General features: G+C 40.2%; 1 protein-coding gene across 1 annotated transcript; it reads right to left on the reverse strand.

Annotated features, from left to right (window-relative positions):
• Positions 1–4,156: 4,156 nt before the first annotated feature.
• Positions 4,157–10,508, reverse strand: LOC130471738 (uncharacterized). The gene is made up of 3 exons (XM_056842020.1): positions 10,314–10,508; positions 9,390–10,205; positions 4,157–4,315 (listed from the first exon to the last, which is right to left on the reverse strand). The coding sequence occupies exons 1-3, from the start codon at positions 10,506–10,508 to the stop codon at positions 4,157–4,159; spliced, it is 1,170 nt and encodes a 389-aa protein (XP_056697998.1).
• Between the last annotated feature and the right edge of the window lie 10,388 nt (positions 10,509–20,896).

Genomic DNA, 20,896 nt, shown 5'->3' on the forward strand with positions numbered 1-20,896 from the left:
ATGATATGGAGATTTCCCTCAAAAAAAAAAAAGGGACTTCTTCGGAAGCAAAGAAAGAGAAGAAGGAATACACTAAGGTTGAGAAACCTTTCAAGAGGCTGACTAAGGAGACTATGTCAGTAACTACTAGTTCAACGCCTATCAAGATTTCAGGAAAGGCAAAGGAGGAATACAAAGCTTCATCTTCCAGATTTTTCAAGTGTGACAAGCCTACCTTAAAAGAGTTGCGGGCTAAGAAGTACCCCTTCCCAGACTCAGACTTGCCGGGCATGTTGGATGACCTGCTTAAAAATAAAATCATAGAAATTCCTGAGTCCAAGCGACCTGAACAAATGGGAAGAACTTCCAATCCTAAATACTGCCCATATCATAGGTTGGTGAGTCATCCTATCGAAAAATGCATAACTCTTAAGGAGAAGATTATGCAACTTGCTAAAGATGGGAAGATTGTTCTTGATCTAAATGAGGCGGTTACAACTAATCACGCTTTAGTAGTTTGTGAATCACTTCTACAGGCTCAAACCCTACAATTTGGAAGTTTGGAGCCAGTAATTGTTTACGTGATCAGACCAGCAGTTCAACAAGATGATGTGTTGCCAGTTGAACACGAGGAGGATGACGAAGGGTGGACGGTCGTCACAAGGAAGAGGCCGAGAAAACAAGTACACATGCCACAACCGCAACCCCATCGTCACAAGAAGAAACAACAAAAGAAAAAAAGGGCGTCAAGCGCTCGAAAGGAAAAAGGAAGTTTAGGGGTGCCAACAAACAGATTGTGCTCCCTATCGATATGATTGAACAAGAGCCTTTGGATCCTGTAAATTTGGAAGAATTTTTTCCAGAAGATTACTTTACTGCAGTGACTGTCAATACAGTCTCATTCATTGAGGGTGAAGAAGAACTAGTCCGTGAAGAGGAGACGTCTATAAGATTGACCTTACAAAATTCTGAAACAGTGGTAGACTCGAAAGTTTCCGCTATCTTAGAAGCGTTGCCATCACGTATGGGATGAAAGAAAATTTTCCATTTGCCTAAGGAAATGTGTCAACAGGTGGCCCTTGCGCTCCAACACCCGGAATTATATGTTGACAAGGTAAAGGATGCTGGGGAGCCTGCAAAAAATTCGGCCAAGTGTCTGTCCTGTAGTACAGCTATAGCCTTTACAGATGATGATTTGCTAATGGGGTCGAAGCCCCACAATAGACCATTGTTCGTGTCTGGCTATATCCGTGAACAAAAAGTTGGTCGTATCTTAGTCGACGGCGGATCCGCTGTCAACATTATGCCAAAGTCCACGATGGTTGATTTAGGGATCAAAACAAGTGAAATGTCAACCAGTCGGATCGTCATCCAAGGATTCAACCTTGACAGTCAGCGGGCGATAGGTATAATACGCCTTGAACTCACCATGGGGGAATTGACATCATCTACCCTTTTCTATGTGATTGACACAAAAACGTCTTATAAGATGTTGCTTGGACGCCCTTGGCTTCATGAAAATGGCGTCGTCGCATCAACCCTCCATCAATTCTCAAATACTATCGTGGAGGTGAAAAGAAAATAAACGGGGATGCTAAACCTTTCACTAAGGCTGATTCCTACTTTGCTGACGCCAAATTCTTCGAAGATGAAGGAGCATCAAGTGAGATTTTACCGTCTTAGATTCTCTCTACAGGCAAGAAGGATGACAAGAAGGAGGTTGAGTCATCTTTAATCCGTAAGGAGTTGTCAATTCATAAGCAGGAACTTCATAAAGAAAAGGCGAATAAAGAAATTGCCCCTAAAACCATCCAAAAATCAAAAGCATCACCTACCTTCCGAGTCCTGCGATACATCCCAAAGTCGCGTCGCAAAGAAGGGGAGTCACCATTTGCTGAATGTCAGGACGCCAAGCTTGAAGAAAAGGTGGGGAAGAAAGTTGATGAAGTTTCTCTCCAAGACTTGAAGAGTAAAACAATATTTCCTCTGGCTAAAGGGAAGAGGAATCAAATCATCAAGTCGCCTACAGTTGAAGACCCTTCAGGAGTCAAGGAGCTAAATAAAGAAAAAATTTACCCGAATGCATATAAGCTCCTAGCGAAGTTGGGATATGATTTTGAAAATCCAACACCTATTGGTAAAGTCATTGATTCTAAACCTCATGGTCTCAATGACACACAAAAGAAGCTTCTTGAATATGGTGACGGGTTTCAAGAATCCAAGACGGGGGTAGGATTTAAACGCCCCACACCAGTCAAAATCTCGATATGGCGAAAAGTGAACACCTCATCGTCATAGTATATAACTGCAGAAGAGGTTGAAGAAAATGAAGTTGAAAGTGATGATCAGCCAGAAAAGATTTCTGTTTTTTATCGACTGCGTCCGCCTGCAACTAGGAACCAGTCATCTGTATTCGACAGGCTTGGTGAACATAATAATGCAAGGAAAATATCATCAAGTCCTCAGAAAAAGAAGAAAGGATTCGTCTTTAGTCGTGTCGGCGCGTCATCCATGCTTGACGACCAACCAAGACGGTCGACACTTAGTTGCATCAGGAAGAGAAACAATGATGCAAGAAAAATGATGACGCAAGGGAAAGTAAAGACGCAAGAAGTGTGTTTCCCTCTCGCATGAAGCGTACTCAAGACATAGACATCACTGAACAACAACCTCTTAAAGCAATAGTTCGTACTTTGGTGTTTACCAACCAAAATAAGACATACGATGAAAAAATGGAGATCAATGAGGCTCCCAAGATACTAGAAGATGGGGGCAAGGGAAAACACTCAAATTATATCCCTTTTCCCTCGCAAATCAACTTGGGAGAATGAATTGCATGAAATCCATCATTCATTCGACGACCTGGAGAAAGCTATCAAGCATCAGGGATTTGAGAAAATGGTAAACATGAAGATTGGAAAAAGCTTCCAAGCACCAACCTTCAACTAAAATTCGATGAGATTGGAGTAAGCTCAAAAGCACCAACTCATTCCTCGAAATTTTGGAAAAAGTTGTCAAGCACCGAAGTTTCACAAAAACAAAGGGGAGAGTGGAGATTGGAATAAGCTTCCAAAGCACCAACCTTCTGTGAGATTGGAGTAAGCTTAAAAGCACCAACTCATTCCTCGAAATTTTGGAGAAAGTTGTCAAGCACTGAAGTTTCGCCCAAAAAACCAAAGCTTGGAGATTGGAGTAAGCTCAAAAGCACTAACTCATTCCTAGAGATCTAGAGAAGCGCTCGTCTGTCATGCGTATTCAATAAAAAGTTCAATCGTGCTCTTTTCAAGCGAAAGACATGGTTCTTGTAGTTAGATGACCTAAAGATTCGTTGAAGCAGAAGGACGCATGGGGCCTATCAACGACAAGTTCTGAAGCGATACTACTAAGGAAAAGTGAAATCTTTGTAAACTCCTAAGTAAGAGGATAAACTGCTCGCTCGAAAAAAAAAGGATGGATGTTGAACTACGTTGGCTTGATCTTGCAAACTAAGTTATCAATTATTTTGCAAGTACGTAGGCAGCTTGAGTAACAAAAAAAAAAACTATTCAAGTGCAGACACACACCAAAAAATATCACAAACATTGCTACACTCCTGGTCCGCAAGAGTCTAAACTGTGAACGACAAAATAATTATTCATTACTACACTCCTGGCTCGCAAGAGTCTAAACTGTGAACGGCAAAATAATAAAACAAACATGTTTTGTTGGACAAGTATTAAGTGATTTTGAACAAGTATCAAATTAAAGTATATATTGTTTGATCAATAGTCACTTTCAAAAAAAAAGGAGATTGACAACATGACATGGGGTTTTGGAGACATACCGTCAAGACATGCAATGCGACTCCCCTTTAGAGACCAAGGATCATCTGAAGATGTCAGGTTCACTGTGCAAACACGATGACCTGACACCCCTGATGGGTTCACTGTGCAAACACGATGACCCATCACGAATAATCCTCCTTCAAAAGCATCTAGGTCTTCAAACGGATCATCTGAGGATGACAGGTTCACTGTGCAAACACGATGACCCATCACGATAAATCCTCCTTCAAAAAGCGTCCAGGTTTTCAAACGGATCATCTGAAGATGACAGGTTCACTGTGAAAACACGATGACCTGACATCCCTGATGGGTTCACTGTGCAAACACGATGACCCATCACGATAAATACTCCTTTAAAAAGCATCCAAGTCTTCAAACGGACCATCTGAAGATGACAGGTTCACTGTGAAAACACGATGACCTGACATCCCTGATGGGTTCACTGTGCAAACACGATGACTCATCACGATAAGTCCTCCTTCAAAAAGCCTCCAAGTCTTCAAACGGATCATCTGAGGAAGACAAGTTCACTGTGCAAACACGATAACTTGACATCCATGATGGGTTCACTGTGCAAACACGATGACCCATCACGATAAATCCTCATTCTTTCCTTGTTGAGCCTCCACTAAGCTGGAAAAAAAAGATACGCACATACAAAAAAAGTATAGTCTAAAAGGGCGTAAAATAATTGCCTTAGTCTAAATTCCCGGATATATCTCGATGACGAAAAAAAAAGTATCTCTTTCAAAATTAAGGATCAGACCTGCAAAATAAATCAAGCATGTTAGATACATGTTTCTTTGCTTCAATAAAAAAAATTCCTTTTTACTTGCCTATAGTTTGCATCTTACTCTCTACTACGAACAAATGATAAAAGCAAATTATATAAGGAAGAGGGTGTTCTACATTGATAATCAGTTTCTACTACGTGCATAACTAAGACATAAGCAAACAAATTAACTCAAGCCAAACCAAGCAAAGATGACTACCGCACGGAAGAATTATTCATCAGGTGTTCTGCAAATTGTATAAAGAAGTAAAACACTTTGATTTGCTAATTGGTTTCTGCAAAAGTAGGACGTGATCGAGCAATTCGCAATCAAGCAACGACAACGTACATCATGTAATCTCAAGATAAAAAAATACAAAGGGGGCATGCAAATAAATTGGGTAAAGATACTGATAGATGAACGCAAGAGAAATTGATGCGGAATTACCAGGGTCGATTATTCGATCACCTTTGTAAATGATGATCAATCAGTATATTGTATACGAAGTATAAAGAAAGGTCTAACAAAGTATTGAAGCTGCAAATTACATAACAACCACGGTAATCATGCGGTTGTAATTAATCTATGTTGATAATTACCCCGTAAGAGGCAACACTTGATTGTACTCCTGGGTTCTAATTAGTGATCATGCAACTAAAAAAAGGCTAATTATTCTCTACTGAAAAAAGTTAAGCACTTGGGTGGTATGCTAACGTTTTAGGTATGCATACATGTTGATGCTAAACTTCAAACAAGGAAAATAAAACGGATTGACGAAGAGGGATTAAAAAATAAGTGAATTAGATGAATTACCTTGATCCCGTCAAGCCGTCAGCGATTGAGAAAAAAGTTTAGTCTTCACTTTATAAGTTGCGGGCCTTGCGGCTGATTTGTCAATGTAAAGTGCAAACCCTAGTACAACTAAAATTCAAGGGAGACTGTCAAGTCAAGCCAGAGTTAAAATCGTGTAAGACGGTTAAGTAGGAATTTGATCTACTCGTGGAAACGGTGAAGTCAAGAGGCTTCTAGACCCTGTCACGCTCAAACCTTTTAAGTCGTGTATGTGACATGGTTCCGAGGGGGCAATTTGTAGACACTAAAAATTTGTAGTGTATTACAATTTAAATAAATCTATTAATTTGGACAGATATCATAATATTAATCCATTTTAATTATTTTAGCCCACCCAAATTAAATACCCGAATTAATCAAATACAATTTGGGTCATAAACATTTAGGCTAGTTCACATTGTTAGCCCAAAATAAACAAATCAAATGGACCATGTTAAAGACTCTCAAGTCACAAAATGGGCCCGAGCCCAAACCTATCAAGTCCAGTAGAGGAGTCTCCATCTCCTATAAATACTATTTGTCTACTTCAGTGGCGGGGACCAGAAATTTATTATTCTCAAGAGCTCATAAAATTGTCTTGGAATTCTCTTTGAAAGTAGTCAATAAACACATCAATTTTGTGTCGATTGCTTAGTCAAACTCAAACTCAGGTTGACATCATCAAGCGGACATCACCCTAAACTCAAACTCAGGTTGACGTCATCAGACGACTGTCACCCTAAACTCAAACTCAGGTTGACGTCATCAGACGACTGTCACCCTAAACTCAAACTTAGGTTGACGTCATAAGGCGACTGTCACCCTAAACTCAAACTCAGGTTGACGTCATCAAACGACTGTCACCCTAAAACCAAATCCAGGTTGACGTGATCAGACGACTGTCACCCTAAACTCAAACTCAGGTTGACGTCATCAAACGACTGTCACCCTAAAACCAAATCCAGGTTGACGTGATCAGACGACGGTCACCCTAAACTCAAACTCAGGTTGACGTCATCAGACGATTGTCACCCTAAACTCAAACTCAGGTTGACGTCATCAGACGATTGTCACCCTAAACTCAAACTCAGGTTGACGTCATCAGACGATTGTCACCCTAAACTCAAACTCAGGTTAACGTCATCACACGACTGCCACCCTAAACTCAAACTCAGGTTGACGTCATCAAACGACTGCCACCCTAAAACCAAATCCAGGTGTCATACACGTGTCACCGTCATCCAAGGAACATAATCGGATGACTTAGTTTATTTTCTTATAAACTTTCAAATACAGAGATTGTACCCAAACATTCATATATCAATATAATTACTTTGTTGCATTATTTTCTATCTTATTTGCCTAGACAATAAAATTTGTGTAAACAATAGCACAGCCCCGCGTCGAACGCCGAGCTCAGCGCCCAGCGCTGCCTGCAGCATGCGCAGGAATCTTCAGCGCGCGGTCTCCCGTGCTGATTGCACGTCCTTTGCTGCTACGGTTTTCTGCACCAGGCATCAAACGTCGAATCGTGCTATCCTCCGAAAATACGGGTATACACCTGTATCTCCAAATACAAACGGACGAGCATTTCAAGCATACAAAGTCCGAAAAATACAAAAATTTAGGTGTTCGACTCCCAACGGACCCAAGCTCCAGTTAAGTCAGCCGAAATTTCAAAATCCTAAGGGCCAATAAAAAGATCTTATCCCCAGTGAAGCACATCCCCAACGGATCAATTCCGGGTATTCAAAATTCAAAATTCAAGATTCAAATTTTCGATGCCAAGCTCCGTCTTAAACCAAAGGCGGAAGTGCAGTACAAGTACAAGTCAGAGTCGTCATAACCGAGCGGAGGTAGACTCTATCCTTTTTCTAACGCCAGTTTTGTGCAGGTACCGACGTACAAAGAATGGTCTTGATTGCAGAACATCTTGACCGTTCTCCGTCCCGAGTCGAAAACTTTGACTTGCGCTTTCCTAACTGAACGATCAGTTAAATTAGTGGGGGCTTCTGTAGACACCTAATTCGTGTCTCCCCACTGGGATGATGACGATACCATTATCCTTATTGGGCGGTTGGAGCAACTCCGTGCGGAAATCCCAATTGCTAAGAACATTTCCAAAATCCAAGAGCCAAAATCCAATCCCCGAGGTCGTTCCCATTCCGGAACTCGGTACAAAATGCAATTTTCAAAAATCAATTTCAAAATCCAAGTACAATCTCACCCAATGGACTATCCCATTGGTTTTACAAGGCCTTTTCCAGTCAAAATAACACTAAGCAATCCAAATTCGGGCGCCGACCCACAAAACCGAGCAAGCCGGGCCTCGTCCCGTAAAACCAAAATTCAAAAACCCGAAACGGCTTGTTTTTAGACGCAAATCAAGTCTTAATCCCCAAGAAATCACTACGTGCCAACTTAGTACAAATAGTACGAATGTACATCAATACAAGACAAAGCAAGGACGGAGCCCGCGTCCTTGTTTTGGCAGCATCTCCGCCACGTCAGCAGCGCCTGGCGCTGGTGCTGCGCTGGACGCTGGCGTTGGCTGGCGTTTAGTAGCAAATCCTCCTATAAATACCCTTAATTCTAAGCATTAAGGGAGGCAAAATCGAAACATAACGTCGTAATACAAAATTGCCCCTCAAATCAAAATAAAAAATCCTCCAAAAATCTCATACAACATTTCAAGTTCTAAGCAATTGGGAGCTCTAAAAGGAATTCTTGCCTAAGCCTAAATAGGTAATTCCGAATCTCACCATATTCAATCATATTTCTTTGATTTTCCTATTTCAAAAATGATTAGTAAGTTGGCATTTTTAACAATAAAAATGACACTTACAACAATCATACATTTCTTTCAAAATCCAAACTTTATGCGATACAAAATACAAAATTTCGAGATTCAATGATGTTCATGGTTGTTTGTAATCACTTCCTTGAACTAGAATCACCTTCAAAATATGGAGTAGTCAAAGATGATACCTTTCTAATGTTTAAAGGTTTAGTCTTTGAGATTCAAGACTCCACTTTTCAAATTTCAAGTTCAAGTTTCAAGATCCAATGATGTTTAGGGTTGTTCATAATCACTTCCCTAAAACTAGGATCATTTCAAAGTAAGAGCTCATCAAAGATCTAACCTTTTCAACATTAAAAGGCCCTATCTTTGAGATTCAAGTCTCTTAAGTTCAATATTTCAAGTTTCAAGTTCAATATTTCAAGTTCAAGTTCAATATTTCAAGTTCAAGTTCAATATTTCAAGTTCAAGTTCAATATTTCAAAGTTCAACATTTCAAGTTTCAAACTTTTCAAGTTCTATATGCAAAATCTAGGATACTTTGGGTGCACAATCCATCCTAAGTTGAGATTTTTTAGCTTTGACTCCGTGTCGGATGCACTTATTTTTAAGTAGTCGTTTGGCGTTCGGACCTCATGTGCTTAAATTCTATTTCAATATTGCAATTTCTATTCCGCAATTTCAATTATGCACCTTTCAATTACGCACCTTCCAATTCCGCAATTTCAATTCCGCACCTTTCAATTAAGCAATTTCAATTCCGCACTTTCAATTCCGCAACTTTACTTGCCTAGTCCTTCTAGGCAATGTGGACCTACTCCCTATAATTTCTTGGACAAACCGATCTTAGGTTCCCTTAAATTAACTTTAAAGCAAAGTGACCACCATACAAAGTACAAATTCTATTTAACTAAATTCAAACCCACATAGTCTAAACTAGGGTATTTTCAAAAATGTTGTGTCACGCACTTGAATTATTTCTAAAGCTCGCAGAATAAGCATCTTGTTCCCTTGCTCGGATCTCACCCATCCGTTTCGAAGATTCAAAGCCTTATCCTAATAGAGTCATTTTTCGGTCTTTCCAAACGAGACCCTAAACAATGTTTGGTGGCGATTCCTACAAAGTACAAAAATACAAAGGTTTCCAAGAAAAGAACAGCCCCGTAGGAAGAAGTAAAAAACCGTCCTACAATGGACGAGGAAGGTAAACATCAACTTGACTTGACTAAGTTTCTGTCCCTGGGACTTGTTGATTGCCATTGCAAAATTGAGCTTGATAGGAAATTGTTTCCTCTGAAAGAGAATTGGATACTTAGAGGAGGCAGTCGGTCGTAGCTTAACACGTGGTATGAAGACATACTTGCCTTTACGATGGACAGTTATAATCACACATTGAATCAGGCTGGGGAAGAAACCTTTGCATATTAGTCTCGTGCCATTGCAAAGACCAGAAGATGGGAGTACATTTCGGAGCAAAATGACTGGACTCCCCATTTTTAAGGTTAGTTCATGGGGGCTCATTCCACCAGGGCACGGTGTATTTATAAACTCTGTAGGATAGACATTACAATTTTTATCAAGCATTGTGTTAAAGCTTCTGTACACAACAGACACGCCCAGGAACTTTTTAATCAAATCCATGTTGATGGAATAAACATCATCATTCATTGGGGTCAAAATTTCCCTTGTTGTAAATATGTCAGAGCTGAAGTTATTGAGGTCTAACTCAGGAAATGTAAGCGTTGTGAGATCTGTGATGGGATCTTTTCCATCTTCCAGAGGTTTCAGAACCTCACTTGGCAAGTGGACAAGGCTATTGTCGGGGGTTTGTAGTTCTCCATTACCCAGAGCTAGCAAAAACTCATAGAAGCCCGGGTCTTCTCTAGCACGTATGTTTTCTGTGAGGCGAGATTTAGTGAGTTTAGGCCAGAGGGAAGAACTGACTAAACTGACCGCGACTGCTTCGAGTTGTGTCTTACGGGGAAGGACAGGGAGAACCTAGCAGAAATTCCCACCAAAAACAATGAGCTTGCCACCAAAAAGCAAATTCTCATCACATAAGTCTCGGAGAAGCATATCCAAGAATTCAATATTCTCTTTCCGTGCCATCAAATCCTCGTCCCATATGATCAAAGTTGTTGCATGTATCAATGCAGCCAAACTTTCTTGCTTTGAGACATCGCAGGCGAGGGAAGCTTCAGTATCAATTGGGATTTTGAATCTGGAATATGTTGTTCTTCCCGAGGGTATGTTGGCTGCAGCAATACCCGGCGTAGCAGTAAGGAGTACAATTTCACCCATGAGTAGGGGTGTAAATGAGCCGAGCCGGTCAATAAACTACTCGGGCTCGGGCTCGTTTAAAACTCGTTCATGTTCGTTCATTTACTAAACGAGCCGAGCTTGAACAACTTTTGAAGCTCGCTTAATAAACGAGCTTGAACATGAACATATGTATGCTCGTTCATTTAAGGTCATGAACAACTTGTTCATTTATGTTCATGAACAACTCGTTCAATTATGTTCGTGAACAAGTTCGTCTAGTTATGTTATGTATCATATTTTACCATATATACATTTTTCAAATATAAATAAAAATCATGTTTTTGACTTTTGGAATCTATAATAGAATAAAAATATTTTGAAATAAAATTTTAATTGCTAAATTATTGCTCTTTGACTCTTTCTAAATTATTAGTTTGTTTATCAAATAAAGTAATGTATACTTTAATCTTTATTATTAGATATAATTATAATTTGTTAGATTTTCATGTGGTTATACTCTAAAGCTCGTTTAAGAAAGCTCGTTTATAAACTCGGCTCGATTAATAAATGAGCCGTTCACGAACAGTTCGCGAACACAAAATATTTTAAACGAACCGAGCTTGAACAAATTTTTGAGCTCGGTTAAAAGCTCGGGTTCGGGCTCGAGCTCGCATAAGTTAAATGAACATGAACATGAACAGGGTAAAGCTCGGCTCAGCTCGGCTCATTTACACCCCTACCCATGAGCCGAACCTCTGCGTACAAGGCATTGTAAAAGAATGTTTTGCTTGTCCCACCAGGCCCATCAATAAAGAATGCTTCGGGCCTTTTCTGCTTCACATGGTCAATGATGCAGTTGAAAGCATCTTGTTGGGCTGGGTTTAACTTGTCACGACATCCAACACAATGGTCAGGTATTGGTGTATCGAGTGCGTCAGTGATGTCCCGTGTTCGAGCGACCTTGGCATCCTGAACTTCATTCAAGTAGCCCAGACCAAAAGTTTTCAGTGATTTTCCAATTTCTTCCAAATATTGCTCGACTGATCTGGCCGTGAGCTGCTTTACCTTGCTCTCTGAACCTGGGAACTGGTGGTTAAAATCTTCAGACATAGCAGCATAGTATTTCAACTACAGTGCATTCAGGTCACTTGGTTGGCAGAAAATGAGGACTGTTGCAAATAGTCGGCGTAGAGCGGACGGCATTTGCACCTTGCATGCTTCTTCTAAGCATAGGTCAACCGCCTCATCCTCTTTAAGAAATCTGCGTTTTAGGGTTTCTTCTTGAAAAGTTGCACATCTGTATCCATCAACTGTCAAGATATCTTCAAACGACTTAGGGCTAGGCACATGGACGAGCAGTAAGCGCAAAAAAGTAACGCTCTCCTTCAGAAGGAGAAACAAATGCTAGCCTGCCAATAACCACAGTTTTATTTTTCCTTGCAAACTACTGCTTTAAACCAGCGTCCCATCGATACTTTTCTGTAAACCTACCATACATGTAGCCCGTGCCATTCGGTGTAGCAGCATTTTCTTTGAAGAACTCTGTTAGAGAAGTACAATGTCGTCTGTCTGATGCAAGCACCGAATCAAGCCTTTCTTGAGGCCTAATCTGAACCATTTGCATGTTAGGCAAGTGGACCTGGAGTGGCAAGACGACTGGATGCGTTTCGTACAAATCAAAGGAAAATACCCGCCATGCAGCTTCGCATGGTGAAACCCATCGACCTGACTGGTATTGCTCTATCTCATCAACAGTCCTTTGTTCACCGTCTTGCACGACATTGAACGAGATTCTATCATGGCCATTGTAGATATATTTGTATAAGTATTTGACTGTCAAAATGCTCGAACAAACCTCAACGTTGATATGGCAGTCAAACAAGGACGACAAGTATTGATTATATGGAATAACCCACCTGTTATCCAAGTTCGCCCTTCGAATGGAAACTGTTTTGCCGGTGTCTCTTCTCTTATACAGAGGGAAACCATCAGTATTGTTGGTTGTTTCGGTTCAAAATTGTTTTGGATACCCACTTTTACAACGCACCTTGTTTCCTTTACGCTTCATGCAAGGATATTGAGGGTTTAATTGGCCACAGGGGCCATGCATCATATGCTTAAGGATGATTTTTCTGAGGCTTGGGTTATCCAAGGAGGGTATTTCAGCATACACGAACTTGTCATAATCAGCCGGAGTCTTGATTTTGAAATTCGGTTTGAGAATGATGAGGAAATGTGCATGAGGCAAACCCCGTTTCTAGAACTCGACAACATAAATCAGTGCAGCAACCTCGCCGACCACATGTTTCTGCATGATTTGTTTTTCTAGGCTAACAATTTTTCCCGGAAAATTCTTGACACCAGATCAGGCCGGTTCTGTGCATCTTCCCCGACACCAAGTTCTTGTTTGATTTCAGGCCATGCATGGTTGCAAGTCATGGTGACGAACAAGATAGCGATGCACAAGAGACATTACGTTTAGATACCTTTTCTTTAGATCTCGAGGACCTCTAATGAAGGTTGGTGGTAGCACAACACGACGCCCCACATTTGCCGCGCTATTTTCGCCACTTTCAACAGTGTCCAGAATTCCTTGGTAAAGGTCTGCCCTGATGGTGTCCTGATTTCTTCGGAAGAAGCCAAGGCGGGTGTCTAGCTTCAACCTTGATATGTTTATCCCCTTTAGTATGTCCTCCACTCGCACCTGAAACAAGGAGAACATGTATTCATGATAAGGATCTGAAGGAAATAATGCCCTTGGTCCAAGTATGCATTCTATGTTAAGTCTAATAAATGCGGTTCAGTATTAATTAACAAGTTAATAATTCAGTGAGATCAAGTGAGCTGAATGCCTAGCTAGAGGCCGCTTCAATTCAAGTGGAATTAATGATATTAATCCACAGCTTACTCTTGACTGAACCCGTAGGGTCACACAAATAGTACGTAAACGGATCAAGTATTTAATGGCATTAAATACTCTATCTATGGATATTCGGAATCGACGGATCTTGGTTTCAGTGGGAGCTGAGATCGTCACGAGCAAGAAATGAATACTCCGGAAACGATGATATTGCCGGAAATGGAAATATGGATCGTATCGGAAATATAAATATTATCCAAGTTGTAGATGTTGCCGGAAACGGAAACATGGTACGTATCGGAAAATATTATCGGAAATGGAAATATTGCCGGAATCGGAAATATTGCCGGAAACGGAAATATGGTCAAGATCGGAAATATTATCGGAATCGGAAAATAATTCCGGAAACGGAAATATTAAATATTTGTTCATAACGGAAATTAATTCCGGAATCGGAAATATTAAATATTGTTCGTATCGGAAATGAATTCCGGAATTGGGAATTTAATCGGAAGCGTATCGTACGAATTAGCATCGGACGAGGCCCGCTAGACGAAGGCCCAGCACGAAGCCAGGCCATCACCTAGCGAGCCGCACGCACCAACGCACGCCTCGACCAGGCCCAGCGCAAGGCCAGGCCCAGCCAAGGGCGCGCGCGCGCGAGAGCACAGCAGCGTGGGCGAGCGATGTGCGCCTGTCGTGGGCCGCAAGGCTTGCGCGGGTGCACGGCTCATGCAACGCTTGTGCGGGAAATCCTAATCCTATTAGGATTTGTGCAAAGATTAAAATCCTAATCCTATTAGATTGGCTTTGTTATTTAGAGTCCTAATAAAGTTCTAACTAGCAAATCCACATCCTAGTAGGATTACAATTCCTTTTCCATACCCCTATAAATAGGTGCCTAGGGTCACAATTTATGCGTACGATTGAAGTATTCAAAGGGTAAGTTTTGAAATAAAATCAGCCATACACTTGCAATAATAACCGAAATTCCTAAGCACCTTAAGGGCGATTATAGTTGGTCTAACTTGAGGCGGATCCGGACGTACTGTGGACTATCTACGGAGGGACGACATTTGGAGTCCTAAAGACTTGTTCTTGTTCGGTTCGGGCGCAGCTAGGGAAGGCACGCTACAACACGTATGCATCTATTCTATGCTAAATGATTATGTGTAAATAATATGCTTTCCTGGCTTTATGGTTTTTCCGCATGATTTATGAATTGTCATATGTATCATAACCTAACAGGATCTTCATAGTAGAAACCAATATAAGAAATTGTATTGTCAAAGTAATGAGGTTCAGAACAATAGCATTTAAAGGTGAATGTGGTAACCATACACTACCATATACTAACAATTCACACCAAAATAGATGAGTGCAGTGCGAGGTCACGGAGGCAGATCGATGCTGGACATTTTCTAAAATAACAGCCCCAAATTGACATGCTCGAACCACTTCTGGCTCAACAACAAAGTTGTCAGTGCTAAGAGCCATATAAAAAATAATAGGTAGTCTAAAGAACTGCAAATCTGACTCTATGAAAGGAAAAGGGAACAAAAAAAAGTACAGTAAGACCAATTTTAAGTGTCTTAAGTGCAGTTGCACATGAATTGTTATCATCCATAAGTATCATTGCAATTTGAACAGACGTCAAAGGAGCTTGATTAGAGAATGCAGGCATGCAAATTTGAATACAAATAAGAGGTGCAACTTAGGCTTTTAAATGCAGATTCATATCAATGAAAGACCAGGAACATGAGATACTACAACTATGGAACTAAGCACCACGAAACACAACAATGTTCTCCAAAGCATCTAATCACATAGTAAACAACTAACGGCATTATTTACTAATAGGAGCAACCAACAGTGTACTGCACGCCCAAGTGCAAGGAAATTCACAGCTTACACATTTAGGTTCAAAAGTAATAAAAATATGAAGATAATATACAAATAACAATACAGTACATCAACAGCCCAAGAAATGTAGGGATACGTAATATTCCAGTACAGCTTAAACTAATTCAAGGGAAGAGTACGACGTCTGTAACAGTAAGCAACTACGCAACTAAGCACCAATTGGTAGGAATAAGCTCATTTTTAATTGTAATTAGTAATGTTAATGGAGTAATGCAATTTGAGAGTGAAAAGAAGGCTGAACATACGGAGTCCCTCCTCTGACAACAAATCTTCAGCAGTGTGCACAGCGCACGACATGACTAGGTCCTGCTGGCAGTTTAGCTGTGTACGCCCACCACTTGACATTTTTTTAGGCTCTGGTTCCAACCACAGTCACCGCATGGGAACAAAAGCGGGTATTACAGTGGATCATAGCATCCATAATAGTGCATAATACGGTTAGACTCATTTAATTTGCCAGAAACAAGGATGTGCGGACCCCTAGACTCACTAGAGGAGGTGATTTCAGGCCAAATGACAGCAACCTCGTCAGAGATAGGAGCATTATATATGCATTGGTCAGGCACTATATTTTTTATTAATAACTATATGTGTATTTTCACTAATTTCCATTTCTTTCAAGGAACGGAAAAACCTAGCGTACGTGTTTTTCTGGGTAATATTCATTAGGATATTAATCACATCTTCTCTTAATTCTAGGAAACAACCAAGTCGATTTGCAGCTTCATGTTGGGCATCACAAAAATAAAGTTGTAGATATTTAGGGTACGGTTGTCATTATTGGGAAGCAAATCGGGGATATAGTGATAAATCTGGCCATGCAACTTAAAGACATAAATTCCTTTATGAGTCTTTGCATCAAGATCCCCTCCAAGGGAACTAAATGCAAAGAGGTTGTTATAAAGGCGAGCATAAGTTCTGAAATGCAAGGCATCTTCATCTTGAGATGTGAATAGCCTCACAAGTTCATCAAGATAGTCGTTGGAAGCAAGATCCACTTCTCCATCGCCACAACAAAAATTCACGGACTCGTAAGAAAATTTCTTTGCGTTGCATTTAGGGCAGTACTAAGGGAGAGGGAGTTCCAAGGGTTTATGGGGTAAAGGCTGACAGATAACAGTCGGGGGCACCTCTGGTTAGACATAATGTAAGTGTTAACAGGTTGTTCCATAAAGGGGCAACGAACCTAAATAGTATTGGGGTAGAAGGAGATTACTTTGTTTACGTGCAACCCGACGCGCTTTCCGTGACACTTTAGGTGCTCCTAGATCAGGCTCACTAGAGGCCGACCCGCCCACCTCAATGTGCATAACAAAAGAAGGATTAGAACACTATTTCATACATTTGAGCAGCTCACTACCATGCAATGCAGCAACATAAGTGAAAGGAAGATGATAAGATTACCTCTGTGACTTAGAGAGAGGTAGGAGCTGTATAGTCGGCACGGTACTACTTGTATACAACCCTTGGGTAGCCCTGAAGCGCTTGCTACTACATTCCCCTGAGGTTGATGAGTAATATGGAAAAGCATTTGCAGAAAGCAGTGACGCTTGTGAAACAACCGAAGCAGCTATGATAAAAAAAAAAAAAAAAGATGTCAAGCTCGAGAGGATCAAAGAGCGAACGCTATTAAGGCAAGGCATGATATACAAGTGGCTTACTTCCTAAGGGTGGCAGGGGACAGCGTATGTTCGGTTGATATGAGGACTCATGTGTACATTGAATAGGCTCGCTGTTGATTCTAGAAATAGTGTTAGTTTGTGAGATCATATGCAAATGAGCAAGGTTGTCCTAGACAGGTAACTTACCTGGGCGAGGTCAGGTGGCCCGTGTTTTCAATAGTACGTTGCCGTGTGGCTCGGTGTGTGACTGGAGATAGTGGGTAAAGGATCTTGTATTGAGGTCACAAGTGATTAGCAGGGAACACAGAGTATGCACAAAAAAGGGCAGTCGTATATGAACAACAGTATAAAGAAACAAACATGTAGTAATGAACCTGAGGACATGGAAATACCCATGGACTAAGAAGTTCCTTTGACTATGTTGAAACACCGGCAAAACCGTGGAATGCTAACTGGCAACTTAAACCTGCAGAGCATGGATTAAAATGAACTGGACATCAGTCAGCTCAATAGTTCAGTTCAATGCAAACTGTGCATTACAATAAACGAACATGTAAGAACAACAAATATGTATGCACCACGAGGTGCATGTGGTGACTATAGAACGTGAATTATAAGATTGACCTTAAGGTTAGCTACACACAAAAATTCACCAAAGATAATCACAGGAAAAACATATAAAAAGAACAAAAAATACCCATGTAGTCATTTAGCACCCAAATTCAGGAACCCTCAAAACACCCATACGCAAAAAAAGGCTCCATGTTATCAAAAAACAGGGTCTGCTCAGGGAATAAGGTTAAACTAAATAAGGCAGCAGGAAAAAAGGCGTGAGCGAACGAACCAAACGAAACAAGCACCATTAAGGGTAAACTAAGTAAGGCAGCAATAAAAAGGACTGAGTAAGTGAAGCAAACGAAATATGCATCAGTTAATGTCAAAATCGGTAAGCGAGTACTTTTAGGGAATCAAAGTATGGGAGTTCTGTACAGGGGTTAAGTAGATCATACGGTAAAGTCATTAGGGTAAATTATGTCCATGGAATTCAGGTTAGTAGGTATGTTATAATCAGATGGAGGGAAGTAAGATTCCATACATATCAACATTAAGTGAGTGAGGAAAAACCCAAGTAACAGGGTACTACCTTTCTTGTTTCCTTTCTATAATGGACAGAGGGGAAAGTAGAACAAGTGAAAACCTAATGAAACAAGAGTGACTAACCTACCTATATATACACCAGAGGTTAGGGCACAAAAAAGGGTAAAAAACGAAGCCACATTTGGGCCTGGGCCTTTAAAACAGAAGGCTCCTAGCATAGCTGGTACAAAAAAAAACATAAATAGAAGCATGTTTTTTGTCTAAAAGAACGAGAAAAACAGCAAGGAAAATGACAGGTCGTACAACAAACACTGGTGAGAAAACTGTACTGCTCACTAAAAGATGAGGTCTACTCCATAGCCCTCAAACTGACTACACTACCCTCCAATCTGAACCACAAGACCAACTTTGTTTAAAGGCCACAAAAATCCTAACACAATAAAGGTAAGGGAAGCAGGAATTATGAAAGAATAGAAAAAAATTAAATTTAAATTAATATTAAAAAGGAAATATAACATATGTTTCATAATCTCATTAACACCTTATTAGGGCTAACCGCAATTAATCAAATAACAAGATTATTGTTAAGTTGAAGAGCACAGTTAAGAACACTAACTGGGAAAACATAAAAAATAAAAGAGGATTGCCCATTTTGTAGAACACAAACACAATCAAGAACACAAAAGAGGATTGCCCAATTTGAAGAGCATAATAACAAACACAATCAAGAAAATAAATCAAAAAAATTGGGGGATAAGGACTGATATTAGGAAATAAAACAAAGATTTTGGCAACGTTGAAGAACAATAAACAAGAACGCATAAATTAAAACAGGAAAATAAGGACTGATATCAGATTATTGAAAAAACAAGAGACTCACCGAGCAACTGGAGAAGGCCGAATCCAAAGAACAGGACCCCATATTACAATAGGCTCCCTATAATACCTTCGATGCTTCTAAGAAAAATAATTTTCCCGTAAGTGGGTTTTGCTTTAGAAGCATCAGAGGTATTATTGAAAGACCTTGCAACGAAGATTACGAACGACAGTTGAAGAAATGACATGGGAGATAAGAGGAGAGGGGCAAGGGTTAAGGAACCATAAAAAGAAGCAGCGTTATGGGAGAGAGTTGAGGAGAGTGGGCGAAGAAACCAGAGATTGAATGAGGAAGAAGGGTGAAGGAATCGGAGGAAATTAGGGCGTGGCAAGTTGTGATAAGATCAGGTACGTGGCAATATCTAGAGGGGGGGTATACTCCGTAAAATGAAGGAGAACAAAGGGAAATATGGTCAATCCACTGTTACATGAATAGTACTAGATGTTCAAGCCTTTATATGTGTTAGGATTTGAAATTTAATTGTTTGGAATAGTTTGAATTTTTGAATTGGTTTATCTAAGTATTCAATTTTTTTTTGATTAGATTCGTTCATTAATTACGAATATTGTTAGCCTAGATTTATTATTTTCATGAATTGGATTGTATTAAATAATATTAACCACTTTAATTATTTTTCATAGTATTAACGATTGGATTTGTTAAATTTATGAAAATATAAAATCGTGTAACTTTTCGTTTCGGAAACAAGATCGGATGGATGTTTCTCATGGACGAGAAAACCAACGCCCTTGGGATACAGTTGTTGTCCAAGCACATGCAACAGAGCTGGGTATTGGGCGTCATGTCGCGCACGCTGTGCGAGATGAAGGGGAGGGGAAAGCTGGCTGGCGATGCTTGCGGGCAAGCGCTTGGACGCGCAAGCGCTGGGCGAAGCGCATCAATGGGCCACCGCTATGGCCAACGCCCATTGCCTTGCCACACAGCAAACGAAGCAATGCAGGTGCAGCTGGGCGAAAGCGCTTCAAGGCTTGCGAGCGATGGGCCTTGTGCCCTTGCTCATGCGCTGGCGCTCAACAACGATGAGCGATGGGCCTTGCGGCCCGTTGCTCATGCGTTGGCGCGCTGCACAACGCAGCAATGGGCTAGGCGCAATCCCACACCCTGATTACATCATTTTGTGCATTTTCGCTTTATTTTTCGAACCAAGGCCCTTGTTCGGGTTTTGGGCTTGCAGTTGCACGTAGGGGCTAACGACTTGGATTTTCTTTTTACTTGGGTTGGGCCATAAATTTAATACTTCGTATTTTAAATCAAAAGTTCACGGTTCATTTGTTTAAGTGGGAGCCCTTTTAATGAAAATTGGAAATTAATTATTTTAACTAATTTTTCGTAGGACTATTACTTTTCATTAAATTAAATACTTGATTAGAATATAATTAAATTAATAATTTGGAATTGATTAACTTTTTAGAGCGCGTGTACATGAATGTGATTTTAATTAATCATATAAATTTTGTGTAAGATTTCTTGGGCCATTCGTCTTGGAGTACGAATGGGTGAATGTATATTATATTATATTGCATTGCAGGTTTGCTGCTGACTAGTATGGCCCAACTAGGATAAAATATGGTTTGCGAATTGTTTTATCTTTGAATGTAATTGTTAAATATGGCCCGCGTACCATGGAGTATTTTTTTTAATAATAATTAGATTATTTATTTCAATTACTTCTAGAGAATCATTTAAAAAATTCCAGTATAAGTAAGCATTTTGAATGGTTTTCAAGACATTGTCAAGCTAACAAGACGAAGTTTGAAGATTGAAGACTTCAAGACCATGTCAAGGGGGAAATACTTGATCATATTTCTTGTGCTTTTATATATTGGTGCATGTATATTGTGCATGAGATTGTTGTTTTATGGTTTGATTAAGGTAATATATTAGTTCACTTCATAATCAAACCAACATAGAAACAACTAAGTCCTAAAGAAATATGAGTTTAAAATTGCCTTCCAAATTAAGCACTTACATAAATCTTCGAACCAAAGGTAGCAGGTTTACGCCAAAGCGATGTTCTAATGTAGTA

This window comes from Spinacia oleracea, chromosome 4, assembly GCF_020520425.1.
Source record: "Spinacia oleracea cultivar Varoflay chromosome 4, BTI_SOV_V1, whole genome shotgun sequence".
Lineage (NCBI taxonomy): Eukaryota > Viridiplantae > Streptophyta > Magnoliopsida > Caryophyllales > Amaranthaceae > Spinacia > Spinacia oleracea.